The sequence below is a fragment of the Thermobia domestica genome, chromosome 1 (assembly GCF_964235325.1).
Source record: "Thermobia domestica chromosome 1, izTheDome1.hap1.1, whole genome shotgun sequence".
Classification (NCBI taxonomy): Eukaryota; Metazoa; Arthropoda; class Insecta; order Zygentoma; family Lepismatidae; genus Thermobia; species Thermobia domestica.
In genome coordinates, this window is record NC_137454.1 from 116,198,698 (window position 1) to 116,219,984 (window position 21,287).

Genomic DNA, 21,287 nt, shown 5'->3' on the forward strand with positions numbered 1-21,287 from the left:
GTAAGGCGATATATTACTTATCACTATATTGACAATTTAATTAGAACGAATTATCATATTTCTTCTGTGATATAAATACGATATATAATAAATGGAAAACTTATACTTACCAAGATATTGTATTTATGTACCCTGATACATTGACTCGAAGTTGTAGATACTTTCTACAGTATATTGCTGTCATATGTAAAACTCTATGAAATCACATAAACAACTCTTTGGTTACCTCTTTATTATTATTATTATTATTATTATTATTATTATTATTATTATTATTATTATTATTATTATTATTATTATTATTATTATTTTACAATTTTAGTACAATTATAACTTCTGTTCAGCCATCTTTTTCATAATATCACTAAGATTGCATATATCGATTAACGATTTTATGAACCGACTAATTTAACATTTTTTTTTTTTAATTTTCAACCATTAACACACTTTTTCATCTCAACGTTCAATTTCTTTTTGTCTTTCATTTGATTTTTCTAAAGGCAAAATCAATCATAAGGGAGTGTATTATCTTACGCTATTTGTAGATCAGTGGTAGAGCGTGGGGGTCTTGTTTAAAATAAAAATCAAATAGAGAGCAATGTTTTACGACTATGCATAAGATTTAACTAGTAGGTTATTAATAACACAGAACTATCTACTACGGACCACAACCCATATTACTGGAGACTGCTTATAGAATTGACAGCAAATAGATCATGTGCATTTTGATATTTTATTGCATCTGGAAATAACATGCCTGAATTGACTTTCGAGATACAAGACTACTTCTTATTTTGGGATACTAAATGACTACCAAAAGCACAGGATTTTTAACATTACATTTGTGCCTTTCTATTTTTGCATTTTATTTTTATTAAAACTGTACTAAAAGACTCATAGATAAAACCTCTAGTTGTTTCATTGCCTTTACCCAGAAACATTCGATTTACTACGTTTTCTTGTTCTGCATTGAAAAGACGAAGCAAAGTAATATACAGTTTATGCCAAGTGGGTTGATTTGTTGGTTTATATGAAATCCATGTTAATTACATATGAATTAATGTAATTAATTTAGAAATTTCTGACAATATTGAAACCTTATTTACTTCCCAGTAAAATACTAGTGGAGGAATTTTCTTCCAGTAATATTAAGTACGGGAATTTCCCTTCCCCCAGGATTTCGTACCATGTACTTAGCTCATCCATTGTAAGTTCTCTCTAATATTTAAAAAAAAGACTAATTATTCAGACGTAAGTATCGAACATGATTATCGTCATTAACACATAAATATGGAAGAGTTAAATGCATTGATCTGCCATAAACGGTAAATCATTCTATTTCTATTTACCTTGGATGTCATAACTCAATCTCAATACTAATTAATATCTTAAACTAATTTGACAGCTTACCTCCCAATTACATGAAAGAAAGGCTTCTGTTTAGCACGGAAGAATCAAATTAAGGCTGATATTTTAAATTGATTTGTTGAATTTCAAGACGCGACTTTTTTTCCTTCACGTTTTGTGAATGATCAAGGAGGTGAGAAGCTATTTTTTTATGTTACAAATATGTCGATTGCGTGTTCTGCTTGACGAGGATGAAAACACGTAAAGGATATCCAAGAACTATTATTTCAGAACGATTTTTTGTTTTCTCGTTCAGAATATTGTACAGAAAGAAATGTTCAGAACTTTCTGTTTTCGTCCTCCAGGAAAGAAGAAAATTTTCCTTGAAACTCTTCGAAGTCTCAATTTCCTATTCTTCATTTCGTGAGGCAGGAATTAAATTCAAGTACAGCAAAATCTGTGGAGTTTATCACCTCTTCAAAGCTGCCACTTGGGTATCGCAAAAAAATGTTTGTTACATAAAATTATAGAAATGTTACACAACACGAGAAACTGGATAGCAAAATATGATGTATATTTGATCATGATTTATTACAAAAGTGAGCTATTATTGCGACATTAAAACAATCACTGATACGTCGGTTACGGTAGTTTGTTGGAAATTAACATCCTCTTCGCCACCGAAACTCTATAAGACGAGGATCAATAATTTAAGTTGGAATCTGTACTGCCATCACGAATTCAAATTAAAAGAATCTTCCACTGGTAATCGAATGCGGTTTTTGTGCTCCAAAGATACCCGTGTTAGTCACTAGACCAATGAGGATGGCTTCAGTGATAGGTGTTTCCTCTAATATATTTCTTTTAGGTTCCTTTTTGTCCTTCATTTGATTTTTTCTCCTGAGATCCGATAAATGTTTCCTTTAAAATATATTTATATCCTTTTCATCCTTTATTTAACTTTTTCCCTAAGATCCGATAGATATTTCCTCTAAAATATGTTTCTTTTCTTTTAATCCTTTATTTGATTTTTCCCAGAGATCCGATAGATGTTTCCACTAAAATATGTTTCTTTCCTTTTCATTCTTTATTTGATTTTTTCCCTAAGACCCAATAGATGTTTGCTCTTAAATATATTTATTTCCTTTTCATCCTTTATTTGATTTTCCCCCTGAGATCCAATAGATATTTTCTTTAATATGTTTCTTTTCTTTTAATCCTTTATTTGATTTCCCCCCCTCATATCCGATAGATGTTTCTATTAAAGTATGTTTCTTTCCTTTTCATCCTTAATTTGATTTTTCCCCTGAGATCCGATAGATGTTTTCTCTAAAATATGTTTCCTTTAAGATTTGTTTCATCCTTCATTTGATTTTCCCCCTGATATCCGATAGATGTTTCCTCTAAAAATATGTTTCTTTTCTTTTGATCCTTTATTTGATTTTTGCCTGAGATACGATAGATGTTTCCACTAAAATATATTTATTTCCTTTTGATCCTTAATTTGATTTTATCCTTGAGATCCAATAGATGTTTCCTCTAAAAATATTCTTCTTTTCATCCTTTATTTGATTTTTCCCCTGAGTTCCGATAGATGTTTCCTCTAAAATATGTTTGTTTTCTTTTAATTTTTTATTTGATTTTTCTCCTGAGATCTGATAGATGTTTTCTCTAAAATATGTTTCTTTTTAAGATTTTTTCATCTTTCATTTGATTTTTCCCCTGAGATCCGATAGATGTTTCCTCTAAAATACGTTTATTTTCTTTTAATCCTTCATTTGATTTTCCCCTGAGATCCCTAATAAAAATCAATTACAATTATATCATACAAGTTCAATCAAACTCATCTTAATTGTATGAGCCTTCGCATAGATCTTGTAAACTTCGGATAGACCGGCTAAATATTCTGGTGTGAAAATCTTTGCTTCCTACGTCTTATGCAAAATAAAAATTATATGAAAAATAAAGTTTTATGACTAACCCTAACAAGGAACCCCTTGAGTGCGAGGTCGGAAGTGCAATCTCTAGTAAAGCTCATTTGAAAATGTAGTGTGAACAATGACGACAGGAAAAATATTAGCTGCTAATGGCTCACCATGTGCCTCAGGAAGGGCGGTAGAAAATACGTGTCCGGGAAGTGCAGAGATCAACCTTCTATGGGATATATGTAACACACTTCACAAAATGGACATCATCGACATTCACGAAATGTTCAAAACAAACCATTAACTTGCACCATGAACACCGAATGAAAAATGATGCAACACAGTTATCTCAAATGTTCGCACCATCAAGATTGAAGACGAATTTCTTGGGAGTTCAGCTAGGTATCTACTTTTAAAGAATGCATATAGAATCATATTGATATAACGGGAGATGAGAACTGATGGAATATGATGGCATCCGTTACACCAATATGATTCTATATGAATTCTTTAAGAGTGGATACCTAGCTGAACGCCCTGAACGGTTTGTAACTCCCAAGAAATTCGCCTTCGATCTTGCTGGTGCGAACATTTGTGATTACTGTGTCGCATCATTTTTCATTCGGTGTTCATGGTGCAAGTTAATGGTTTGTTTTGAACATTTCGTGAATGTCGATGATGTCCATTTTGTGAAGTGGGTTACATATATCCCATAGAAGGTTGATCTCTGCACCTCCCGGACACGTACTTTCTATCGCCCTCCTGATGCACATGGTGAGTCATTAGCAGCTAATATTTTTCCTATCATCATTGTTCACACTACACTTTCAAATGAGCCTTACTAGAGATTGCACTTCCGACCTCACACTCAAGGGGTTCCTTGTAAGATTTAACTAGAAGATTCTTAATAGTACAAACCATTCTACTAGCGGACCACAACCGCTGGGGACTGCCCATAAAATTGACAGCAAATAGTCCATATGCACTTTGATATTTTATTACATCTGGAAATAACATGCCTGAATGGACTTTCGAGATACAAGACTACTTCTTATCAGGGTTGGCTGGTTTAAACCAAGGTGGTTTAAACCAGCTGTTTTTTTTAAAAAAAACAACTGGTTTAAACCAAATAAAAAAGAACGAAAATGCTTTAAATCGTGTGAACTTCATGGTGACGTCCCCACATATCAAAGCATCTGCATTACGTTTATCTACTTTTCACCTTTTAATCAAGAGGTCCCATGTTCAATTCTCGGTCGAACCACAACCCATCTTTCAAGTGTAAACCAAGTAGCGATTCGAGGTGTCCCTTTAAGCGAAAGTCTTCTCCGTGATAACCTTGGTATTTCATAAGGATGTTAAGCCTAAACATGCGAAATGAAACCAAATTATATATTTCTACTGGCCTGAATGCCTGTTGTTTTATAAAGAAACCAAAGTTGCTTAAATATATTGATAGAAATTTGCCAAATTTATCAACTGCCTACGTAGCTTCCAACATCAGCTTGGATTCGACTTTGTTTTAATTTTATTGAATGATACCTACATACCAAATTTGCAATTTAATACCTCAGTTTTAACGTAGTGATTATGATACGTTGACCTTAAAATTGTACATACAAATACATTTAAAGTAATAACAGGATTTTCCCAATGGCTAAGGCGGGAGTTTCCCGATTTATATGTAATTCTGTATAACGTTTTTACGTGTGTAACTGTTTATCTTTTTGTCCTTCTGAAATGACTCTTGACAATTATATTAACGACTAGGCTTATGTAAAGATCATTACAACGTATTTTTATCAGGAGTCCTTCGTCAGTGAGTCGGCAATCGCATTTGTGATCACTTAGTCCCAGTTTCGTGTCGAAATGGACAGTTTCTCTTGGATGTAAGCCGAGAAGCGGTTTGGATTCCGCTTTAAACTTATGTGACCGCTTCTAGCATAACCTTGTTGTTGCATAATAACACCAAGGCGAAACAAACTAATTTCTGTCAATATCTAATATAAATACAGAAAGTAAATTATTTAAACCAAAAAAAAAACCTGGTTTAAACCAAAAAAAACCGGGTTTAAACAAAAAAAAATGGTTTTTCGGTTTTTTAAATAAAAATCATGGTTTTTGCCAACCCTGCTTCTTATTTTCGAATACTAACTGACTAGCAAAAGCTAGATTTTAGCATTACATTTATGCACTTCTATTTTTGCATTTCATTTTTATTACAAGCTGTGCTAAAAGACTCATAGATAAAAGATCTAGTTGTTTCATTGCCTTTAACCAGAAACATTCGATTTACTACGTTTTCTTGTCCGTTGAAAAGACGAAGCAAAAGTAATATTCAGTTTAAAATATTTAAGAATACAAATCGACCTGGTGTGAGTAGCATTTGGCTACAATATCAATTAAAAAATGAACATTTATGAGAAATTAAGTTGTTTTTTTGTCATAAAAATGAAGGTTCACTTCGCGGACTACGTAGTTTTAGTTCTGTTTATTTATTTATTTTTTTTTTGACAGCATTAAGAATTTAGGACTTAATAATAATAATAATAATAATAATAATAATAATAATAATAATAATAATAATAATAATAATAATAATAATAATAATAAACTATACGTACACATTCAAAACAAGCTTAGACAATGTGCGGAATAACAAGATCAGTACATAATTTCCTTTTAAACAATATACATTGAACCCAGGTTAACATAAATCCCAAGAGACCAAAAAATCAAAAGCTCGTGTCAACTCGGGACTGAAATTTTATTTTTGGAATACAGCTTTTTTCTCCATTCACAGTGTATAGGTACTAGGTATATAGTTTCGCTTCCGCTGTTTTTTTCGACATTCTGGGTTTTATTGTAAAAACCTGGTTATACATTTACATTCAAAATATTGCACATCGCTGGCCACTACCTTCTCCCGTCCTTCTGGCAACGTACGAATCCCGTATAGAAAAAAAAAACTGCTCATCCTTTGAGGCGAGCTACGTATCGATCCAATTTTTGACTTCTTCATTAAGAACGTTATGTGCTGGTCAGCCAGATCGTGTGCTATTGATCGAAACAAGTAATAGTCAGAAGAAGCAATGTATGGATAATAAGGCGGATGGGACAGGATTTAACATTTTAACGTTTCCAAGTATGTTTTGACCGACTTTGCGACATGGGGTCGATCATTGTTATGCTATACAATCACTTTATCGTGTCTCTCGTTGTACTGCGGCATTGACTCCATTCTCAATCAAATTCTCTTGGTCACTCAGTCCTGCGCTTACCAAATTCATTGCCTAATGTTAAGTGCTCAGAGTGTGAGACTTGCACACTCGCTATGCACTTATGGGGCTCGCAAGTTTGGGCTTCTTTGCACCATACACGTCAGATTTCAAAATGGATGGATCTATCTTAACTACTTCAGGCCAAGGACGCTCGCAGGATTTTTTTTTTCAACGGGAGGACAAAAGACCCATACCAAGGTAAGGGAACAAAAGATTGACACAAGCACAGTCGCCAATACATACACATTTTGATGTGTGCATCCACATAATAAATGACGCATATATCCTTATTAACTACAGTAAATAAACTATAATACTATAGTATTTAATGATTGCCAATTCCGGAACTTTTACTTTGCGAAATTCGGAAAGGAAATCGGAAAAACTCCGAATTTTTCCGAAATTCGGAAAGTAAATTTTCGGGAATCCAGATTCCGGAAACTTTGGCCATCTCTAGTATTTAATGTAAATATATTAGGTACCCTTCGAAAATTCAGGAGGCAATTGGCCTCCCTTTCCCTCCGCTTCGTAGGACCATGCTTCCGCCGGTATCATATGTTTCCAGTGAAGTTTCAAGAAATATGCGTACATATATAAGCTTACAATGGATTTGTAAAGCATGACGTACTTCCGACATAATTTGTTTCCAGAAATATGCTATATATATAGAACTTACAATGAATAAACTTTATGTATACCTTATAAACATTATAAAGAGAAAGAATCGCCATTTTTGTCTAAAATTCCGAAACAAGAAACTTTCTATATTAAAGAGATCAACGTTTAAAAAGGTAAGGAAATGTATTAGATGTGAATTGAATACCGGCCTATGCGTCTTTTACTTAGCACCCATACTGTTCCACTTTATCCATGTCATCGGAAGTTGCGATGTAACTTGCTTGATTGATTTTTCATTTGAAAACATCTATGAGATTGAGGTCAGGCGAGTGTAATGTCCATTCCACATTTTCTTCTTTAAATCGAACACTTGGTAAACACAACCTCCAAAAAAGTGTCTACGATTTTATAAAGCACTACCACTGTAGATTCGAATTAAATCCATCAACCTGTAATTCTGTTCTTACAAATAATGTGAATTGCTAAATATAGAACGGCAGCAAAATGTATATTTTATTTTTCACATGCATTTCTTATAAGCGTTACAGTAAACTTTGTTATTCATCATTACTGTATAAGGAACTTGGAAATAATATCTGCATGTGACAACTTCTTCAACGACACTCTAGTCACCCCTACTTCTCTCTGTGTCTATCTCTGGTAGAAAAAAAAAGTTCAAAACAAAGTTTTTATAAAAAGAGCTCTTTTCCGTTTAGTGGTTCAACGCCCTTAACCTTGGCACGCGGTGCATTCTGGGCTGGGTGCGTGTTGTATGTAGTATCTTCTGCTTCTACCTGCCTACTTACTTACCTTCCTTTCTCAGTCGCTGCGATGACGTAATACTTCCCCCTTGTCTCTTCTAGTTCTCTCTCTCTCTCTTACTCTCTCTCTCACTCCCCATTATGGAAATTTTTTAACGTCTGGAATTTACTTAGGCCTAATTCCTATTTGTCTTTCAGAAAATAAAACATAGCCACACAAAAGGGTCTCTTTTTTAGCTATAAATCTTTATGTATACATGCGACGTTATGTATAGTGGAAGGGAAAACCTATTGTAGTGTTTTTCTCTCGGTGTGTGTCTGTCTTTTGTTTTGAGTCCTTGTGTGTTTCTTTTTTCTTCTTTTCTTAAAGTATGACGATGTCTTTTGAGTTGTTTGTCCAAATCGTGGATCCTTAACGTCCGTGTAATCTTCTGATGTATCTTATGGTTAGGTAGCTTTTGCCTATACGGATCTTCTCTAATTATACGTACGAGCACCGAACAGTGACACTTGTTAACATCATTTACTGTATAACAAATAAATGAAATGTTAGTTTTTCTTACAAGGTTATTCTGTCTGATTGATTGATGATATCATTAGGTTATGGAATTTTAGATTCTTCGAATTTTATTGAATCTCTACACAGGGGTGCACTCACGGGGAGGGGTAAATGGACGCCATATTCCCCCCAAACGACTTCCCGCCCCAAATGGAATTGGACTATTAGATGTTAATTTAAACATGATTACTACATGTTAAAATACATGTAGTATCTAAATGTGTCATGTTTACAAAATGACAAATGCTTATAATGGATCAAATAAAAAATGTCCATTCTTCACACGGGAAATATAAGGTTTAATGAATATAAAACTTTTGAATGTTGTAAAAATTGCCCCCTCCCCCGTTTCTTTTTTTTCAGAAGCGTAATTGCAGACAACGCTTCAACACATATTTACTCATGAAATTAAATATATCAGTTTTCCGTCCCACGCTTATACCGGGTAGGCTAAAGGAGACAATGATGATGAGAAATGAATGGAATTATGGAATGAATAAAGTAAGGGGAAACGTGAGAATCCCGAGAAAAGCCACGATCAAGGTGCTTGTCCACCATAAAGTTTACTTGGCTCGAGCTGGGATTGAAGCAAGGACCCCACGCACCAAAGGTGAACGCTCTACCACTTTTTTAAACTTACTTATCTACTTGTTACTACGTTTGTACTTAATTTTACTCGCTTTTAGTCATTTAACTTGCTTTTCCAGTAACCTAAAACGACAGGGACACGAAAACAAAAATATCACACCAACACCATATTTACTTACCTTTTATTATGAGTTTATATATCGAATGTCACGCCTCCAACTTAAGCGAATATTCACATTAAGTATTTTCTGAACAATGAATCGAAAATTTTAATCCTGGAAATTGTCCTTTTTAGGAGCCAAAGTTTTAAGAAGGCTGAAACACATTTCCGATTTATTTCAATTAGGAGATTATGAATCACACTTCTTACTTCCAACTTAAACTAATACTCACATAAAGATTCACTGTACTCATATAAAGATTTTCTGTATAAAGTTCAGGGATTCTCAAACTGTGCGAGGTGCCACCCTGGGGAGGCGTCGAAGGTTGTCAGAGGGAGCGCGAGGACTTTTTAAAAAAGATCCTACAAAGGAACATATTTATAATGCAACACACATACTTCTGCACCCTTCTTTAGTAATACTTAATGGACTAAGCCTTTGCATCACATCTGTTCCACATACTATCAAGGGTGACCAGTAGCGGCGATAGGCTCGTAATAGTAGGAGAGCAAGAGGAGAGGCAAGAAAAAATTGGGGGTGCGAGGCAACTAAACTTGTTTTGCTTTGAATACTATTATTACCGATTGAACATATTATTATTATTATTATTATTATTATTATTATTATTATTATTATTATTATTATTATTCACCTAGTTCACCTCATTTTTTACTATACAAGACGCACTTGTGGCATGTATAGATATAAGTGGTCTCATGAAGGCTCTCAAAATTAATTACGATCCTACGGAGTGAAGGCTCTTCATAGATTCGTCAAAGGAGAGTTTAAAGGCAGTGCTTTTATATATTGGAAATGAACTTCCTTCAATTCCAGTAAGTTATGCAGTTCATTTGAAAGAATCTTATGAAAATTCGATACGTTTACTTCAAGCCATTAAATATTATGATTTTCAGTGGTTCATTTGCAGTAACCTCAAAGTGATAGCGCTGTTGTTAGGTATGCAGTTAGGGCATACAAAATATTATTGCTTAATTTGTGAGTGGGACAGTAGAGATCGTGCATCTCACTACGGCAAAAATGACTGGAGTACAAGAGAAACTCATCAGCCAGGGGTGAAAAATGTGCAACATGAATTACTTGTAGATCGTAAGCGAATTTTGCTTCACCCGCTTCATATTAAATAAGGTCTCGTGAAATGTTTTGTTAAGAGCATGAACCAAGAGGGTGAGGCCTATAAGTACTTAAGAGGATAATTCATTCGCTTAAGTGACCAAGGTTAAAGAAGGTGTCTTTATAGGACCACAGATTCGACAGCTATTCAGAGATAATCAGTTCGATGAAATTCTACAAGGTGAGGAAAAAGTCGCGAAGGAAAGTTTGAAAAGTGTTTGTTCACAGTTCTTGGGAAGACACCGAACAACAAATTAGAGAGAAATAGTGGCTGAGTTGTTGTTATGCTACGATAATATTGGTTGCAATATGTCTCTGAAACTCCACTTTCTTCATTCCCATCTCGACTTTATTCCTGAGGATTGTGGAGCAGTAAGTGACGAACATAGTAGGCGTTTTCATCAAGATATTGCAGCCATGGAGACGAGGTGAGGGCAAGTGGATTTCTAACATGTTAGCATACTACTGTTGGACTATTGCAAGGGACGCTCCAAATGTACTGTTTAAAAGGCAGGCCAAGCGAATTCAGAATGGATTCAACAGGAATCTATTTTGTACAAGGGATCTCACGAAACTTTTGCTTATATTGTTTTGTAGTTGTTGGTTTGAAAATTTACATTGTATTTTACTTTGCTTCTTTTGGAACTGTTGGATTTTGTCTATACTAATTGTGAATTCTTATTCAACTATAAAGAAATTAGGGCTACTTCGTGCTGATTTTACTTGATGTAGCAAAAAGGTATTAGTACAAATTTATTCTACCACAATTTGAAGCTCGTTATATAACATTGATTTGCATATTTTATAGTATAGATGTACAAGGGTATAAAGTTATGGGCTAGTGTATGTCTTAATTACATTCAAACGTATCACATTATCGTTAAATGAATGTAAAAATACCTTAATCTCGGTATTTACAACTACTTTGGTTATTTTTTTTTAAAATAAATTTTAGTACATTTGAAATATACTGATACTGTTGTACAAGGGTAATTTTTGTCATAACCAGAACTAAGAATAGTGCACTACTATTACATTTTCTCATATTATGCTTAAATGAATGCAAAAATCATAAATTTAAACAATTTACATACTTTCGATCAATTTTTTTTAACAGTGTTATTGGTACATTTCTTATAGCCTGCGATTTTAATTTTGCATAGTGCAGAACACATGTTTCAACTGCAAACAATAATGTGATATATATATATATATATATATATATATATATATATATATATATATATATATATATATATATATATATATATATATATATATAATCTATACATTGTGAGTTATTACCCTTTCAATTCTGAAACAGGACTTTCGATTAATTTTTAGTATGTAAAAGTCTTTAGCCCTAACGAAAAACTTGCTGGGTACGCCCCTATCACTACATTAAATTTAATAACCCACTGTGAGCTGTACCCGACGAAATGGCGCGCGTCCAAATGATTGATGTGTGGACTCTCAACGCTATTACTATTACTTTCTAGATCGGAATTTGCTTTCTAGATCAAAGAAGCTCCTTAAATAGAATCTAGAAACACCAGAGCATTACATATACAATATTAACAGATCAATATATATAATAAATCAGAAATTGTTCTCATTACCTTATACAGCTACAATATTAGTGATTAATTATCCCATGCATGGTTAAGTACTTATTACAACAGAGAGAAAAATTGCCATTTTGTCTTTTTAAAAAGTTAATTTTTCGCAATGAACTAGAGAAAATTATTCGATTTAGTTATACTCATTTGTGAAGTAGCTCTATGCAATACATATGCTGAAGATAACATCATGCATGCACCTGCAATGTGAAGCATAATGTCAATATTAAACAAGGAAAATAAATGTAAATTGACACATCATCATCATCATCATCATAAGTACTTGTAAATCGAATTAGCAATCAATATTTGATGCAAGAAGATTGGAAGCTCTGAGGAGAAGTATAAAAATAACTGATGTGCTGACAAACTTCTTGAAGATGGTGGAAGAGAACAGTGCAATAACCTGAAAAATGACAAAATGTTATTTTTACCTGTTGCTCTTTCCTTCCTTTTTTGTACTCTGTTTGTTTCTTTTTCTCTCCTCCTTTTTTTTCCTTTTTGTCCAACCTCTTGAATTAAATAAAAATCAATCGCCACAGCCCATTAGCTATAAGAAACGAATTTTTTACGAATCAAACAGACAACTAGTGTGTTAACTTATAGATGATATATATTTCATACCTCATCTGCTTCGTTGAATAATCATAACAAAATCTTACTAATAATAACGATGATGATGATGATATTCATAAAATGAATGAGAGCTTGTGAATAAGATCATTATTCATTTATCACAATTAAGTTGTTTTGTCTTTTGATGAATAAATGTTCACAAAACAACTTAATTGTGATAAATGAATGCACTAACTACACAACAACTGAACACTTACAACTTACTGTTATATTGTCTTTTTTGTACGAATTCCGGAGGACCGTCTTGTATGGATCTCTTGGTGCTCAACTTGCTGACACTCACACACACAAACTAACTTTTAAAAACAAAAGAGAAACGTTATGCAAATATAATGACAATGATACAAACTCACAATAAAAGTCTCTACATTCTCCCCTCTCTTGATTGAACCAAGTCAATCAACTTACACACAATCCACATGATCATTTTTTGGTAAAGGTACAATTTTAGTAATTGGTCTCTTAACAGTCCCTGTCTTACACTTTACACTCACTACTCTCACTAGTCCATCTTTTCCCGGAAACACTTGTTGAATAACGCCTAATTTCCATGACAATGGAGGAGAATTGTCTTCTTTGATTAGAACCACATCTCCAATAGAAATATTAGTTTGTTTTGTTGTCCATTTTCTTCTCTGCTGTAGTTCATGTAGATAATCCTGAGACCATCTTTTCCAAAAATGCTGCTTCATCTTCTGAAGGTGATTCCATCTTGATAATCGGTTGGTCGGAATGTCCACTAGATCTGGTTCAGGAATGCTCATCAAAGGTTCACCAATAAGGAAATGTCCTGGTGACAAAAATGAAGGATCATCGGGATCATTGGATAGAACGGTGATTGGTCTTGAATTCAAACAGGCTTCTATTTGTGTTATGACTGTGTTGAGTTCTTCAAATGTCAAAATCGTGCAACCTACTATTCTTCTTAAATGAAACTTAAATGACTTCACTGCACTTTCCCAAATGCCTGCAAAATGACTTGCTCTGGGTGGAATGAAATGCCATGTAAATCCTTCTTGCACTGCAACATCTTGAATTGAGTTTTGAAATTGTTGTGAACTGAGTAGTTGTTGAAGCTCCTTAAGTTCTCGCTGAGCTCCAATAAAATTGGTTCCGTTGTCACTATAAATGTTCGAAAATTTACCTCTTCTTGATACAAATCTTCGAAGAGCTGCTAAAAATGCTTGGCTACTCAAATCACTCACTAACTCCATATGAATCGCTTTGGTTGCTAAGCACACAAATATTGCAACATACGCCTTTGTCACTTTACGAGATCTAGTTCCTTGCTTAATCATTAGGGGACCGGCGAAATCCACCCCTACGTGAATAAAAGCTCGAGCTGGCTGTACTCGTGCTGATGGTAATTGACCCATGAGTTGTTCTGAGGCTGACGCTTTCAATTTAAAACAAACTAGACACTGATGAATGATAGATCGAACGACTTGTTTAGCTCGTGGGATCCAATATTTTTGCCTCAATGATGAAATCAATAACTGCGGTCCAGCATGTAACAATCTTCTATGTTCCGCTTCAATTATCAATTTGGTGAGATGCTCTTTAGGTGGTAAGATGATCTGATGTCGGCTATCATACGGTAAGTCGGAGTTTTTTAGCCGTCCTCCCACTCGTAGCAACTGTTCATTATCTATAAATGGATACAAAGATTTAAGTTCACTTTGGGATGAAACTTGGCCTGACGAAGCTAAGTCCTTGAATTCTTGCGAATAACTAACTTGTTGGATTAGCTTAATGCATTGTTGTAAAGTATCACTAATTTCAGTAGTGGAAATAGTTCCTACTTTCTTCTCGTTGTGATTTTTACAATTGTAAATAAAACGACGACACAAACAAATAACTCGCAATAGTTTCCACAATGATGAAAATTTCTCCAGAAAGCTTATGTCACCTTCATAACTAACTAAAGATATGCTCGTTACTTTCCTTTCTTCTGGAACATCTTCGTCTACCACTTCTGATTGTTCGGGCCATGCAGATGATTCAAGCCATGCGGGTCCATGCCACCAAATATCTGCTTCCTTCAACTGTTTCGGATCCATTCCCCGTGTAATAATGTCGGCTGGATTGTCCATTGACGACACATGATGCCACTGGTTGACTGATGTGATCTCCTTTATCTCTGCAACCCTGTTTGCCACGAACTCCTTCCATCTGGCAGCTGGAGATGATATCCATGCAAGCACTATTTTTGAATCGGTCCAGAAGTAAGTACTATTCACTGAAATGTTTAATATCGGAATTATTTTATGATACAACCTGCTCAAAAGTACTGCCGCACAAAGTTCAAGTCTTGGTAACGTTACCTTTTTAATAGGAGCTATTCTCGATTTAGAACCCAAAAGTTTAACAGTAGTTTTGCCTGAAATGTCCACAGTTTTAACATATATGCAACACCCGTACGCAAGTTGACTGCTGTCAGCAAACCCATGTATCTCGACATGAACATAATTCTTCAATACTACACATCTATCAATTTGTATTTCGTTAACACTGGGAAGATGATGACACAGATCTAACCATTGTTGATAGAGCTCTGATGGTATTTGATCATCCCAATTGATCTTATGGATCCACATTTGTTGTAAGAAAATCTTGAACGGAGTAACTACAGGGCTTATAAGTCCTAAAGGATCAAATATTTTTGCTATGGTCGAAGTCACTTGACGTTTGGTTGGTATGTTGGTCGTGAGACATTCTTTAACTGACTTGTTGGTGATGAGAAGCTTATCTGATGTAGGATTCCACGACAAACCCAATGTTGAAACACCTGACTCGGACTCAAATTCAAACGGTAAGTGAATTTCCCTATGTTCTTCTGGCACTGCTTCTAACAATGCTGGCTCGTTCGAACACCATTTTCTTAATGTAAACCCACCGCTTTGCAATAATTGAATAAGTTCTTTCTGAAGCTTTAACGCCTGTTCAACGTTATGACATCCTGAGCTTACATCATCCATATAAAAATCACGTTCCAATACTGTCGCTGCTTGAGGATATTTACTTCTTTCTTCTTCCGCTAACCTTCGAAGACACGCAGTCGCCAAATATGGTGATGATGCTTCACCATATGTGACCCGCTGCAACTCATAAATCTTGACTGGTTCTACTGATGAATATCTCCACAGAATTCTTTGAAGTCCAATGTCATCTTCATGAACTTTAATCATTCGATACATTGACTGAATATCCGCCGTAAAAGCAACAGGAAAGGTTCGAAATCTCGTGACAATTGAATGTAAATCTTGCTGGATTGTTGGTCCTGTCATAAGTATGTCGTTTAATGAAACCCCCGTTGAAGTCTTTGCAGAAGCGTCGAAAACCACTCTTAGCTTTGTTGTGGTACTGGATGGTTTCAATACTGCATGATGTGGCAGATAACATTTCATACCATTATCTTCATGTTCTTCTTTCACTGGTTTCATATGATCTAATTCTTCATATTCCCTCATAAAGTTACAGTACTGCTCGTTAATTTCTGGACACTGCTGCAACCGTCTTTCTAGCTGGTAAAATCTACGAAGAGCTAAATTATATGATTCTCCTAATGGTTTATGATTTGGCTTAATTGGCAGACGTACAACGAATCGACCACTGCTATCTCTGGTAGTGTTTTCCTCAAAGTGTCGTTCACATTGCCTTTCTTCTTGAGTCATGACTGTTGAATGTATAGTTTCGAGCTCCCAAAATGCCTGTAACTGTCTATCAAGGTTACTTTCTTGCACAAAAAATGACACTTGTGGTATACTAGAATCTCTTGTTGTAGGAACTTTACCCGCCAAAATGTACCCAAATTCAGTCTCTTGTACTACTGGATAATTCCCTGGTCTAGTTAGTTTATGCGATCGCAAAATGTCCAAAAACACTTCCGCGCCTAACAAAATGTCAATAGTATCTGGTTGGTGAAAGTTAGGATCTGCATACACTATGTCTGTCGGCAAGTTCCAATCAGCATGATCTATTGGCCTACTTGGGATGTTATCTGTTATTTTGAGCAAAACTAAACAGTTTACATCAATTGCAAATTCACGAATTCTTGATTCTATATGTACATCTACACAATGCTTTGTTTCACTAATCACACTATTAATACCTTGAATTGGAACTCGGTGTTTATTTTTAGGTAGACGCAACCTTTGAACTAAATCTTCAGTCACAAAATTACTTTGACTGGCAGAATCTAATAATACTCTACATGGATGTAATTTACCATTTGCATCTCGTACATTTACTATAGCAGTAGATAACATAACAGTAACATTTGGTTTTCCCTTGAAAATGCAATAAGAACCTTGTGTCATATTTTCCCTATTCGTATTAGAATGACTCGAAAAATTTCTTGATTGTGAATTAGCAACACTGGTTTTCTCATCTGATTTTGACATTACGTCATAATGCAGCAAGGTATTATGCCTTTTGGAGCATCGTTTACAGCCACCTGATCTGCACGTCTTTACCTTACATTCTTTTTTGAGACAGTTGAAACACAATAAATTATCTCGAACATAGTCTTGTCTTTCTTTTACTTCAGCGTTTAAAAATGCAGGACATTTAAACAACTGATGTATTAGGTTTTGTTTACAAAAGTTACAGAAAGACTGAGTTGTTGTCACGTATGATTTGGTTGTTTTTTCTTTTTGTTTCGGTTCAGCACTCTGTCTATTTTTATCGCCCCTTGACCTTGACACTACTTCCTGCGATGGTGTATTTTTTATAGTTTCAAATGCTTGACACCTACGTTCCAAGAAAGCAAAGAACTCTGATAAGGGAGGGAAAGAATGATCTGTGATTTGTAACTCCCACGCACGCCTAGTGTTACTGTCTAATTGAGAAACGAAATGTTGAACTAACAAAACCTCTTCTAATGGTGTCTGCAAATCTAAAGCTCGTAATGCATTCAAGTTACTAGTAGCTGTATTAATAAATTCTCTTAATTCTGATGTAGTTTCCTTTGTGATACATTTAATATGTAACAAATTACGGACATGAGTAGCTGCAATCAAACGCTTATTTTCATACCTGTCTTTCAATAATTGCCATGCAATTTTATAATTAGCTTCTGTAACTTGCAGATTCGCTATTAAATCATACGCCTCCCCCCTCAATGCACTCCTTAGGTAATGGAACTTTTGCAACACTGACACGTTATCGTTATTATGAATCATAACTTTAAAATTGTCTGAAAATGAAAGCCAATTTTCGTATCGTCCTTCAAATGATGGCAATTCAACACGAGGCAATTTTAATTGATCATTTGACACCTGATTCTCATTTTTTGAGGAATTGTTTGAATGAGATTCCTGGCTACGCTGAATAATAAAATCCTCTAGTTGCGCTAATACATCATAGTAACTGGTTTCAAAGTCCTCCCTATATGCATCGTCCTCTACTTGTTCGTAATTTATTTCTAACTGTGATTGTACTTCATCGAACTTTTTATACAACTCAATCATTGCAGTCTTACGTACTTTCACCTGACTAATTGTAGTTGTTGAATTAATATTACTTACGTAGTTTTGAATTCTTGTCAGCTGACTTTTGCACACACCACGTTGTTTCACTAACTTGCTTCTGTCTGAATCCTCCATCTTGAAAAATATTCTAAGTCCACACTAACTAATAAACACAAGTCCACACTGACGAACGTGTTCTCACTTATGTCTATTCACATAATTTCCAGAAGAATTAATAAACGTCACTGCACACATGAACAGAACTACACAAAGAGCAATGTAACAATTGTTCACATACATTCACAGTTTGTATCAAACGCTAGTTCACTGTGATCCGGTCGGAGCTGACCAATGATTTGTCTTTTGATGAATAAATGTTCACAAAACAACTTAATTGTGATAAATGAATAAATGTTTATTTGCACTAACTACACAACAACTGAACACTTACAACTTACTGTTATATTGTCTTTTTTGTACGAATTCCGGAGGACCGTCTTGTATGGATCTCTTGGTGCTCAACTTGCTGACACTCACACACACAAACTAACTTTTAAAAACAAAAGAGAAACGTTATGCAAATATAATGACAATGATACAAACTCACAATAAAAGTCTCTACAATCATTCACTTTCTCTCCCCTTCTTTCCCCCATACAAATACTCTTAAACAATTAAGTCATAGGTGTGGCTTTAGAGGGAAAAAGGGTTAAATGATTGTGTAAACATTTTGAGCACGGAAAAGAAAATTGCTTGTTAAGTGTATATTTTTCGAATTTTGTTTTCAAAGGACCAGAAGTGTACTATAGAGAGTGGTTTCGAAGGGAAGAAGGGGGGGGGGGAAGGTTAGACGAATGGTAACCTGAGCTACACTTCAGTGTAATGGAAGACTTCTGCTTGAGTTCATTTTGTCTCACCGGATGTATTTTTCTAAATCCTTAAGTAAGCATATGATGATAGCTTCTACTATACTGCCAGCTCTCAATTATAGAGAAGGAGAGAGTGCACCACATGTTCTGTTACTCTTTCTACATAAAAAAAGTAAAAGAAATAAAAATCATAAAATGCATTAAGGTACCAAATCGTATGTTTTTGACGATCGACTTTAATAAAAGTTGGATCACCAGGTTCTCAGTATGTTTCTTCCTTTATAAGTATAATATACATCCATGCAATTTCCTGCGACTAAATTGTTCTAGATGATGGGTCACAAAATTACCTAATTTCACTTATGTTACCCTCATAGGAGGTCTTACGGCAAAATTTTCAACGAACTTAAAAAGTTTGTTACTGAATTCTCTGTCTCTATCTGTCTCTCTCTCTCTCTGTGTGTGTGTGTGTGTTTGTGTGTGTGTGTGTCTCTTATTTGCGAAATTTTCAATTTTTGAGCCCTCCATTCGATAGAACATCAAAAACTATCTGAGAGAGTGATGGATTTTTTTTTTTTTGCGTCATCCTTATCGTTCCTGAGATATTGGCCAAAAAAGTTCCGATTTCGGGAGATTTAAGGAACCGTATCTTGGAAACCGTAAGTCATAAGAGAGATTACATTGATGTTGATCAATACCTAAAAGGATGGTGAACATGGTCACTTTCCAACTGATCACTGGTTTGGTCAATGGCCATCGCTTACAATTGGTATCTAAATGTTTACCATCCTCTTAGGTATTGATCAACACCAATATCATCTGTATATGACTTATCGTTCCAGTGAGATTAGTCAAAAAAGTTCTGATTTCGGGAGATTTAAGGAATCATATCTCGGGAACCGTAAGTCATAGAGAGATCACATTGGTGTTGATCAATTCTTAAGAGGGTTGTGAACATTTTGGTACCAAATAGTAACCGGTGGTCATTGGCCAACTAGCGACCGTTCCCCAGATATTGCCCATAAAAGTTCGGATTTCAGATGATTTAAGGAGCCATATGGTTTATTTCAGGAACCGTAAGCCATAGAGAGATAATATTTTGGAAAGTTTTCAACTTTGAGCCCTCCATTTTGAGGACGTGTCTTCGTAAAACAACATATCGTAGAACGTTTTAACAGAACTCTTAAACAAAACATGTGGGGAAAAATTATTACTCAAGGAAATTATAAATGCATAGATATATTACAAGAATTGTTCAATGAGTATAATAATAAAGTACATAGAACAATTGGTATAAAGCTTGTAGAAGTTAATAAGAAAAAATAAATTCTTTTTAAGTTCGTTCTGGCAATGTTCTTGAAGCATTCTCAACTGGTTGAAGATGGAGCCTGCAATCTTCATTTGTTGATTTATACTTATTATTCCACATCTACTTCATGCATTCTGCATTTCTTACACTTATTTCACACCTATTTAATTTATTTTTCGTATGCTTCATTTATTTCGCATCTATCGTATTTTTCCAGTCTGTTTAACTTGTTCCATATATGTTGCATTTATTGTTTGTATCTCTGTTTCTTTTATTCTACGTCTTTCAATTCCCCAAAATAATGCATTTTGATAGAAAACATGCAATACTAGTGGAACTTACATATTATTATTATTATTATTATTATTATTATTATTATTATTATTATTATTATTATTATTATTATTATTATTATTATTATTATTATTATTATTATTATTACTGGTAGTAGTAGTAGTAGTAGTAGTAGTAGTAGTAGTAGTAGTAGTAGTAGTAGTAGTAGTAATAGTAGTAGTATTGAACGGTACTCATTGACTCAACTTTGCAACTTGCCGACAAACCCCTTTGTTTTCATAGGATATACTTGTACTGTATGTACGAATAGTAAATCCATTCAATCACTTATGCACTTAAAATTAAAAAAAGAAAAAAATTACAGAAATTTCAATTCTTTCCGCAATCTTAACTACTGGTAACAAATTAGTGTTATGGCTTATGGAACACGACAATTCATCGCCGCAGAAGTTGACTAATTTACGATTAGCTACTTTATCTATGGTTTAAGAAAGCAAAGGTTCATTGCCGTATCGTATTCTTCGATAATTATTGCAGTTCCTTGTATCACCTTTCTTATATACAGGGTGTTAATGAACTATACTGACAATCTGTAAGAGGTGATTCCTCACATCAAAATATGAGAAGTTCGTGTGGACCTATGGCGAAAAGTGCATAGTTTCAGAGCTAGGGCTGTCCAAAATCACGAAAAAGCCAAATTTCAAGAGGTCCTATTTCG

General features: G+C 34.5%; 3 protein-coding genes across 5 annotated transcripts in view; 1 reads left to right on the top strand and 2 right to left on the bottom strand.

The window, feature by feature from the left end:
• The window catches only part of LOC145688248 (uncharacterized), a 211,348-nt gene that overhangs the window by 172,047 nt on the left and 18,014 nt on the right, over window positions 1-21,287 (bottom strand). The gene's annotated exons all lie outside the window — the stretch shown is intronic.
• Window positions 1-21,287, top strand: part of sr (zinc finger domain-containing protein striped) — a 619,548-nt gene that overhangs the window by 21,140 nt on the left and 577,121 nt on the right. The gene's annotated exons all lie outside the window — the stretch shown is intronic.
• LOC145661050 (uncharacterized) lies at window positions 13,031-18,232 on the bottom strand. The gene is made up of 2 exons (XM_081726503.1): window positions 14,536-18,232; window positions 13,031-14,274 (listed from the first exon to the last, which is right to left on the bottom strand). The coding sequence occupies exons 1-2, from the start codon at window positions 18,230-18,232 to the stop codon at window positions 13,031-13,033; spliced, it is 4,941 nt and encodes a 1,646-aa protein (XP_081582629.1).